The following is a 10,648-nucleotide window of genomic DNA, read 5'->3' on the forward strand; positions in this document are numbered from 1 at the left end:
TTCTTAAGCATAGTTTTGTCATTCCGTATGAGTAATATATCTTCTACATTGAATTCCCAATTAATTTCTTACAAACGTGGTTCATTTAGATGTTGTTCGAAATCACATCCCTGTACGATTACACCAAATCGCGAAAAGACAACGGAAAACGTACATTGGGAATATCTTTCATCGGATATCGCACCTTGTTTAACTAACACAAGAAGGAACTTGTAACTCAGTTGCTTTTGCACCGGAATCACTTGGAGTTTTAATTCCAGTCGTACGAATAAGCAGATCGCCTTCACTCAAATTTCAGACATCCAAAAGAATTTACACTGAACTGTTCCTTAGTGATGACATATATAGAGGCACCATAACAATTGAATTCAACTTTATAAGTACATTGTATAGAGATCAAGTTGCAACGCAGAGGACAAGAAAATTTTTATCCCCGCCATTTGTCAAAGATTAGCAAATGAGAGTGCCAACACATGATCAAAAAAGGATAACTCAGAAGCAAAAAGCCCAGCTGAAAAACAAAAAACGAAAGTTAAAGACAGGCAGGGGAAAATTACCTACTGCCTCCACCCGTATATCAGGTCCATCCCACTCAAACAAGGAATCAAAATACAAGACCCCCGAATCCGCCACCATTTTTAAGATGGAAGTACACCACAGCTACAGTGAGTAACAAACCTATACAAACTGTACAAAATTCCTTGCGGCGTATTGCAGGAAATCAAACAAAATCCTGTGGCGCCGAATTCTTCTTAGCTGTATAGATTTACTTCTTTGAGTATGTGAGAAATGGATCTTGAGCAATCCCTAAAACATCTGGCCTCTCTGCTTGATTATATGTTAGACAACGCCGAATAAATTCCTGCCAATAGAAATATGCAAAATGGTATCACCGAGTTGCTCAGAATTCAGCTAACCATCTCCATCAGTGAATGAGGAGTTATTTTTTGTATACGCACTTAACAAGGTTTTTTTAAGTTAAATACTCTCAATGAGGGTTTTTTTTTTTTTTAGTTCAAATACTCTGCTGTCTAGGGTTATGGGCTTCTAAGATGGCAGTAAATTTAGCAATCAAAATAACTTAGGAAGAAAAAGTTCGAAGGATTGCTGAAAATGTTGCTATACATGGAGATATTAAGGTACTAAGCCTTCAAGAACCCGAGCCTTTCAACATTAATATTTTTCTTTCATTAAAATCTCTTTGCTTTAAAATACTCGTAGTCTCACATATATACATGAATAAAATAACTCTTGGATCCACCTTTTGAATTGTATATTTTGCTCAACTATTCGACTCATACATTCTGAGAAGATGTTTGGTTCAGTGAGCAGCCCATGAAATCTTTGTTTCCCAGGTTAAATCTTTATATTGAAGCACAAGATAGATTATTTCTAAGAACCAACTATTTCCGCTAAAGAAAATTAAGCATGCTGTACCAACTGTGAGCACAACTCACCTTTGCCTCATTTGAGATGGAAGGTCGGGAAGGGAATTCAACTTTTCGAGCCTTAATAATTGTGTCTTCCCGTAGTATTCGTTCCTGGGTCTGATCATGCCCAAAAGGCCGTCTTCCAAATAACATTTGGTATAACAGAATACCTGCTGACCAAACATCAACCTGCTTTCCAAGACGGACCGTGTCAAAAAACCTTGGAACCGAAGTTGAGAAGAATCAAGGGCAAAGAGAAAAAGTTTGGTTTTCTGATAAGTTATTTTCCAAGTAAGAAGACTCAGGGGACACCAATCGCATCTGTAGTCTAGTACGCGACAAAATTTATGTCTAGACTAGGCTTGAACAATATCGATATAAAACAGAAAAGTTATCTATTTATCAGACAGACAGAGAGTGTGTGTGCAGCATAAATGCATTTGGCCACTTGGTTGCACATGTATGTCATGCTGTCACTAGGCAATACAAATATATTAAAGTCACCGACCTTTGAGGATATAAGAGGTGTCTTGCTGAGCTCGAAGCATTCAGGAGGTAAATACCTGCACATAACAAAGAAATTATTACGTATTCTGCTACTTAAACCAAATGTACTAAAATGTCAAGGAGAAGAAGACAGAGGAGAGCCACGTGAAGACACACAACAAAGCTTAAAGGTTACCATTTCTTCCCAATAAATATAATAAAGTGAAGATACTAATTTTCAAGTTCAAACATCGTTTCAAATTCCCAGGGAAGCTGAACTTCTTTTCTTTAAAAGCAAATGCAAACCTGCAGATGTACTTAAGCTGAGTTGCATCACTTACCAATAAGTTCCAGCACCCTGGGATGTAAGTTCCATACCCTGGGATCCAACATCATCCTCCACTATCTTGCTTAGACCAAAGTCAGTAACTTTTGCAACCCCAAGCTCATCAAATAGAACATTTCCAGGCTTCAAATCATAATGTATAATCTTCTGTGTTCTTTTGTTCAAGTATATAAGACCTTGAAATATCTGAAAGATAATGATCCTAGCTTCCCTCTCAGGTAACACAGGCGTTGCTTTAAGGACAGCATCAAGATCTTTCCCTGAGGGTAGAAAAGGAAATATCAATAAAACCAAAAGGGAGATAAAGAAAGAATGAGACAAGAATTGTCTACAAGACCCGACTACTAATATCTCCATCTTAGAATAAACAAAGATTATTCAAAGGACAGAACGTTGAGAGTATAAATACCACTGCAATACTCTAAGACAGTGCAGAATGTATTCTGATCAATCTCAAAAATGTCCCAAAGTCGAACAATGTGATGATGAACCAAAGTCTTGTGTATATTGTACTCCCGGATTGCATGCCGTATGTAACTCTGCTTCTTCTCTTCACTCCACTGAGCATTTAAACCATGAAGCTTACATGCAACATATCTATGCTCTACCAAGTCAAATGCCTGCTGGAAATTTCTCACTTCAAATCACTGCAAAAAGGTATTTCTTTACAATTGCCAACATTGGCAAATGAATTTTCTAGGCTTTTCATCCAATATATAAACATTTACTATAAACTAGTGGGAATAATTTTAGATATCAAACCACAATTCTCAAAGTTCTGACCTTGTAAACTTCACTGAATCCCCCTTTGCCAAGAAGATTTAAGAGGGCATATCTGTGGTTGAGAATCTGAAAATTGTTAAAACGGGAACCATCCTCATCTCGTATGCGTTTCATCTCACGTATAAGCCTTCCCTTCTCCAGTTCATAACGGTCTCTTTCACGCAGGATAACTTCCTCCTCCTTCAGAAGTCCATAGTCGAACGACAAACAAATGAGAAAACCAGGACTTCCTTCCTAATGAAAATAAAAACAGAATGAAAAAATCCAAAACAGAAATTAAAGAAACTAGTAAGCTTACTCGTTTGATGCTGGCAAGACGGGATTTATAGATCTCATCCTGAATTAGAAGTTCTTCTTGCATTCCAGTTTCAGCATCAACTCCATCACCCTTTTCTTCAGGAAATGAAAATCCGTAAATCCAACGGATTGATAGATAGTGAGAGAGACAGAGTGAAACAGAGATTAACTCCAACAGACACCATATGATTAAATTGCACTGACAAAAAAAATGATTGAATTCCTAGAATGTGGTATAAACCAAATTAACCAAAACAAGAACGGTAATAAGAACAGTCATGCATAAGAACTTTACCACTTTGCTTTTTCTTCAATGACTTTCGCTGCCGCTCAACAGCCTCTTTAGTTTCTAATAATTGTCTCTACAAAATTAACATAAATATGTTAATAAATGCCATATGAAAATCCAAAAATGGATCTACGAGAAAAAGTACAACAATCATAAATTGATTAAAAGACAGCATTTGTAGAGAGAAAAGAAAGTGTGATCCTCTCCTTAGGCCTGGAAGCTCTAAAGACACTATGAACTTAAACAAGGAGCATCGAAGCTCTAGTAGCACTAAACCTACAATGTTCATAGCTGATCAGGAGAAAATCCTTCTAAAATCAAAGATATACGCTTTATAATAGATATACACTGGTGACGAAATTTCATGACATCCTTACCGAAGGGGCCAGGAATAGAAAGTTACCATCCAACCAACATTTCATATTTAAGACCAAACTAAATCAAATTACATATTGTGCTTCACAGACCCTTGATACTAATTAAAAATAAAACCGGAATATAGAAATGCTGTAACAAGTACATACTGATAACTGAAAGTCTGATATGTGCACACACCGTGAGATGAAACTGGCATACAAACAAGACTTAGGAAAGATAATCTCTAATTAATAATGTACTAAAACCTTAAAAACTTTAGAGATCAGTACGTAGTCTGGAATCCTAATGTGACTTTGCTAGGGAAACCTTAATACTCATTGTTTTTGTCATATAACCTTTTTCTTTTCTAGTACTTTCTGGTTCAAGCATTATGAAATGCACTTCTATTTGCAAAAATGGTTCAGATTATTTGATAAGTGGCCAAAAAGAAGGCCATAAAAGTAGAAAAGTTCACTGTGGCTAAACATAATAATAAAGCTACATGACAAAGCAAACTAAAAGAAAAATGTCTGATAAGAACATACAAGATGAGCATTGAGATCTTTCAAGGCTTGCCCATCTTCCCATGTCTCAGATATGACAGTTCCAGCTCTGCAATGGACAGAAAATTATTTGCGAAATATTTGGAAGGAAAATGGAATGACTAGGATGAGAAGAGGCCATAAAAATTTTGAAACGACAAGGAAATCCCTCAAGCACGAAGAACCCTTTCAAAGTACCAAATATAGAAACTGCAATAAAATGATGCATTACCTGATGACACCCACATTGCCAAGCCTCAAAGAGTCCTGTCGTACTTTCAACCTTGCTTCCTGCCTTTCTGCTTTCGAAACAGATATCAGCAGATCGGAGATCACTTTTGTTCTCTGCATAAGTGGAAACCAGAACTTGTATCCATCACATCAATTTTCCAGCAAACAAATGATAAACACAAAATTCACGCAGAATGCAATCATTTCTGACCCGCTGCTTGTATACAGAAAAATGAATCCAACAGTTCATAATCATTTCAAAAGAACTTCCGTCGAGGCTTTGTAGCATGATTCCTGTGTAAATGAATCTTAAAAGATGACCTATCTTGAACGAAATGCACAAGTCTCATTTTAAAATGACATTTATGTATGTGAGTATGCACACAATAGCCTGTTAATTTAAACTAAAGGCTGTTTGAGAACTGGATGACCACTCCAATGGTGCCTACAGTTAAGGCCCTCCAATAAAGGGACAGGACTAGAACCCGCCCACAAATTTTCAATTGACAAGACTGGTATAATAAAATTACCACACTAGTTTACTGAAATTATTAGTAAAGAGATTAAAACAGAATACGGCAACTTAGTATAAAAGTCTATCTGTACTTTGTTTTCCCATGAAAGTTGACAGCGAATGATAAAGAACAAAATGCGACAATGTAATATAATTGGAAATACTGATGAATATAAATTGTCCAGAAGAGCACACCTTTGGCTTCATTTTCTGTTCAAGGTCTTTTACCTCATTCAATTCCTACACATCACAGACAACAATGTAAGGCTATAAAATAGAAAACAAAGATGAACAGATTTTCATTCTAGACAAGAGCCTAAGAAAAAAGTGACACTACATTAGATATTGTTCCCTGGACAATACTGGCAGTTACTTTATTACCTTCTCTGATTGACGGCAAAGATTCTGATAATCAGAGGCCTCTTGACGTGATTTTCGTAAGTCCTCCTCTAGCGAAGCAACTGTTGCACGTAAAGATGCAACCTCCTCCTAGTTTGACAAAGAATAGTACAATTATGACTTATGTGCCTCTAGGGTAACCATTTAAAGTCCACCCCCCCCCCAAAAACCCCAAAAACAAAAACCACCCCCAAATAAGTATCAGAGTACCAAATAATTGCAAAATGACTTAACAAATCCCCAAATCATACATCTAGTGAAGAGCGGCTGTCATTCCAAAGCTGCTCTTTAGGCCTGCTATCCCTATCCTGAAAGTATGAACGTGTGAGAGCAGTTTGTGCTCATGAATATTTCTGTTCTACATACAGCAACCAGAATAAACCCCAGAGAAAAAAGTACATGTCAAAACAGACAAGTTTTCCATTGATCATAAATGATGTACAGAAGAGAAAGTTAGAAGAAAAGCTTGCAACTCCAACTAAATTAAGCTGAATTTGAATTATCCCACATGTTTTTGTGCTGACACCCGGTAGATGCTAAAAAATCTTAGTCTCTCCCATAAAAACTCTAAATCTGACTTTAGTCTACTTGAAAGAGGGACCAGATTAAACACACATGGAATAGGATGCAGGGATGGCTTAAAATTGGGAAATCGTAAATTTTATCGGAGGATTATATATATGGTTTTTATAGTTTCTGGTGAGCATTTTTTCACGCCAATGGAAACATGATTTGCCATCACACCACAATATCACTATATATTGCCTTTCGACATCATTTGCAGATTCTTTCAGCCACTTCTTTACTAGTACAATTTTAATCACCTAGTTTAGCAAACCAAAAGACATGTAAGGTACATGTGACACAATGGGCAAATTGCCAAACTCACAAACATTCTCTACACCCCAGGTTTGCGAAATATTTAAATGCCTTCATTTTTCAACTTCATAAAATATTTTGAACAATATTAACTAAAACTTCAAACAAAAGCATACACAGGGCCATGTGTGTAAACCAAGTGATAAGCTGTGGCAGTCAATGTCACCACATTACCAGGTGACATATATGCATTGGCATTTCGTAGTCAATATTTCAATTAGAAAAATAGACAGATGTCAAGCAGAAATGCAGGTCCTGATAAAACTCCATTCGTGGCTAACAGATCCTCAATGCAGGTCCTGATAAAACTCCATTCGTAGCTAACAGATCCTCAATCAATTATCTAAGAAATATGATCTTAAAGAGAACATTTAAACAATGGCAAAGAAAATATATAGCGAGAATTTTTTATACAGAGAACAACAGATACAGCTGGCCCAGTCCATTAAAAGAAAAAACACGTCCTGATAACAGAATACAGTACATAATTTTTAACCATAACAAATAAAATACGAGCATAAGAGATAACAGCCTGATGACGGCAGACTATAATGATGCATAGAAGATAACTGCTACCTTAAAAGAATAAGGATTAAACTGAAACAGCTCATGCGTACGAGCATACCTTATTGTATGGGTTCTCAGACTGACCATTAAGAGGTGAAACTGTCGAAGGAGTAACTAATAATTTTGTCTGATCACTGACTCTTGAACCGCGAACCCTACTTGAAACTGAATGCCCCCTACCACGACCATGCTTTTTCTTGTTTAAATCAGAAGTTGCTGTGGCATCGGTGGTTTCTACAACCATCTGCCTCCCATCAACCACTGCCTGCATGTGATTTTTTATTTCAGATTAATTTTTCAAGATTTATATATAGTCCATTTATAAGGAGAAGAAAGGAAGAAGAAGAATTTCCTGGATGTAAAAAAATAAGTAAACTAATGAACACCATGATCCCAACTTTTCATCTAAATTGTATTTTGATGAGTTTTCTAAAACCGTACTTCCTCAAACATGCTAGAACTGATTTAGATTATATCATTTGAAGCCAAGAAACTAATCGTGTGTATGATCAATTAAAATCAGTGGCTACAGTATTATCCTAAAGCTTCCAACCAAATATAACTTGAACAAGAGCCTACCTCAACATGTTCAAGAACGGTTGAATTACCATCTTCTTTAAGTTTCTGGCGCTTCTGAGTGTTGGCTTGTATCAGAAACTCCTCTCCATTCTGTCATAAGAATATGAACTTGAACATAAATCATAGCAACTCGAGAAGATCCAAGAATCTGATAGTTTAATAAGATTTATGTATTTAACGCTGTTAAACATGTCTAAATTCTAAATCAAAATACAATGATATGTAACTGATTGTTTTCAAAGGATAAGATAGCTTCTTTTGGTATTTTCTCGTTTTGTAAGTGGATTTCTTGTTCACTGCTGGATATTAGTATTATCTCAACTTTATAAACAATTTCGTTTCTTACAAACAGAAAATCCTTTGGAAAAAACAACTCCAAAAACTGTTGACAGAGGCATGCAATCCCAACTTGGTAAGCAAATCATAATTGTGAATGGAAATTTCACAAATGTAAGGGTTATATAAATGGTATGAAGAAAAGAAAATTTCCTATTCCAGTTGCACAATCTAGTCCATCAGTTCGCTATTTAATAATCCAAATATTGTTTTGATTCCTCTCGACATATCCAGTCTCATTAATTTGGCATTTAATTATCAAGTATGTAATGCCATGAGCAATTTCGAATTTTTTTTTTATCACCTTGCAGGCCTTTAATCCAATTTGTAATTGTATTGTTTGATTTTAGTGAATCACTCAAGTAAGGTAGATCAAGACGGTTTTGAAATTTTGAATACATTCAACTTAGTATTAGCTTCTACCAGCACAACGACAACAGTTTCATCGATTAAGTACAATTTAGTGGACATAACAACTGTAAATAAACATACCCACAATCGATCAATTCGCTAAACTACTTGCCAATTACCATCAGCATCAATGCCAACTAGTTAAAATTGAAAGCACCCAACCATCTCAATGAATTACAAGCAATGGGTACAGAGTTGAGAGAGAAAAGGACTTACATCGTCGTCGGAATCACTCGAACTTGATGGCTCGGCCAAGTCAGCGGCGGTGAATCTTGGAGCGGAGGAGAGGGAGGACCAAGCGGACTGCGGCTGCTGCTGTTGCGGCTGGAGAGCAGGAGGGGCGGCGGAGGCGGAGGAGGCCTTGCCGACCATTCGGGCTTCGAGCTTGGCAATCTTGGTGGGCAGAGAGTGGTCCGACTGGTTGGAGGAGTTGGAGGAGAAATGGATGAGCATGTCATCCGACATTGCTGATATTAAACCAATCACGAGAGTCAACAGTTAGGGGTAAAAAATAAAATTCAAAATTCAAAATTTTCAGATCATTTGGAAGAAAGGGGTTTTTGATGTTGGAGAGAGAGAGAGAGAGAGAGAGAGAGAGAGAGAGAATTAGGGTTTTGAAATTGGGAGGAGGGGAGGAGGGGAGGAGGGGAGGGGAAATTGGGGATTGTGGAAGAAGCTTTGGTCTGGTGTGGTGCAAGCAAAAGCTAGGAAATTGGGGGAATAAGAAACGAATGACTTGTTTGGGACACTTATCGCATTTGGTTGCGGTGGGAGAGGAGTGAAGTTTTGGGCGCGATGCCCGTGCCCCTGCAATTCTTTGCTTTTGGTTCTAGACTCTCATATTTAAATGTCTTCTTTTAGTGTCTTAACTTTTTGGAAATTGGAATCCAATGTTTTAACTTTAGGTTATTTGCGGTAACACCCCTTAAACTCTACTCGAGACTCATTTACGAAGGGTTAGGCCGGCCACATACTGGGTCTTTGTGGCTCGAATGAATGGTTGTTAAGTACAACCCATTCAGAAAGCATTCTATTTTCTCTAAATTACGCTCTATTCTCTTTAGGTGTATTTGTCGCACTTGACTATTTCGGATTGAACTAAATTCAGAGACTAAGGGTATCTTCAATGAAAGTCCCTATTTAAGGACTCCCACCACCACTTTTGAGTACTCCTTCAAAGGGAATCTTTGTGTCCCTGAATGAGCATTGTCTCCAATGGTAGAGTCCTTATAGTATACTCCCTAAATTTAAAGTTTGTATGGTTATACGTGATAATTTGATTAGATGCACATTTTTTCCTTATGTTAACAATTTTTTAATTAATAAAAAGCATTAAAAGCAAAATCTTCAATCGTAGGTCCTGTTTTCCACTGAAGGTGCATATTTTTTTTTTGTTTATGTTAACCATTTTTTAATTAATTAAAAGCATTAAAAACTACAATCAAGATTGTGGGTCCTGTTTTCTACTCAAGGTTATCCCTGTACAGTGAGATTATGCATCCAGTGAGTCCCTATACTTTAGCGACTCACTTTTCGATCCATTGGAAATTCATTTGGTCCGTATATTTGTTTTGCACCTATTTTATATGGTGGTTGTCCCTATTTAGGGACTCCACTGGAGATGCTCTCATTATTATTATTTATTTTTTTTGAACAAACGATATTTTCTACTCTAAAAGGGAGGAGGTGGGGTTAGTCAAACAATGGGCTAGCAATAATGTGGTTCAACTTCACCTTTGGTGAGAATCGAACCTAAGACCTTCTACTTAAGTGAAGATGAATATTACTAGACAGAAGTGGCGAGATGCTCTTATTAAGTGCAAAGAAAGGTTGATATTCTAAAATACTTTTTCTTTCTTTTGTTCTTTGTTGCTTTGTACAAACATTAGGAATGATCTAAAAGGTCACTAACACATGCTTATGTCCATTTAGTAATTCAATTGTAAATATAGATATTGAAGAAGCTTTCTAAATCTTTTCGGTTTCTTTTCTCAAATTTTAAGTTTTGAACGAAGTAATGTTTGTGTATTGCTTAATCCTTTGTGATAAGATTCGGTTTCATACTTGGGTGGTACAGGAAAAATTAAGCCATGACAATAAGGATAATGGTACTTAATGTCTATTGCAGAGACGAAGCCAGAGATTTGTATGAAGCCAAATAATAAGGACAACACTCACAATTAAAAAGCTAAAAAATTTACT

The 10,648-nt window shown here is 36.6% G+C and overlaps 1 protein-coding gene across 2 annotated transcripts; it reads right to left on the reverse strand.

Moving 5' to 3' along the window:
• Positions 1-314: 314 nt before the first annotated feature.
• On the reverse strand, positions 315-9,246 carry LOC137743510 (serine/threonine-protein kinase TOUSLED). 2 transcript variants are annotated; one of them, XM_068483413.1, is made up of 16 exons: positions 8,663-9,246; positions 7,700-7,789; positions 7,179-7,385; positions 5,926-5,982; positions 5,657-5,764; positions 5,471-5,515; positions 4,763-4,875; positions 4,534-4,600; positions 3,638-3,704; positions 3,344-3,438; positions 3,046-3,225; positions 2,672-2,882; positions 2,258-2,522; positions 1,939-1,993; positions 1,458-1,619; positions 315-862 (listed from the first exon to the last, which is right to left on the reverse strand). In XM_068483413.1, exons 1-16 carry the CDS (start codon positions 8,909-8,911, stop codon positions 767-769), a joined length of 2,067 nt encoding a protein of 688 aa, XP_068339514.1. In that variant the 5' UTR covers positions 8,912-9,246; the 3' UTR covers positions 315-766. The 2 variants fall into 2 exon arrangements, with proteins under 2 accessions (XP_068339514.1, XP_068339513.1); XM_068483412.1 differs by having other exon boundaries at positions 2,672-2,885.
• Positions 9,247-10,648: the final 1,402 nt, after the last annotated feature.

The sequence above is a fragment of the Pyrus communis genome, chromosome 8, assembly GCF_963583255.1.
Source record: "Pyrus communis chromosome 8, drPyrComm1.1, whole genome shotgun sequence".
In the NCBI taxonomy this organism is placed as follows: Eukaryota; Viridiplantae; Streptophyta; class Magnoliopsida; order Rosales; family Rosaceae; genus Pyrus; species Pyrus communis.

Coding starts and splice junctions, on each gene's coding strand:
- LOC137743510 (XM_068483412.1), bottom strand. CDS start 8,911: ATGTCGGATGACATGCTCATCCATTTCTCCTCCAACTCCTCCAACCAG. Junction 5,765..5,925: donor ACAGCCGCTCTTCACTAGAT/GTATGATTTGGG, acceptor TTGTCAAACTAG/GAGGAGGTTGCATCTTTACG. Junction 3,439..3,637: donor ATTGAAGAAAAAGCAAAGTG/GTAAAGTTCTTA, acceptor CATTTCCTGAAG/AAAAGGGTGATGGAGTTGAT.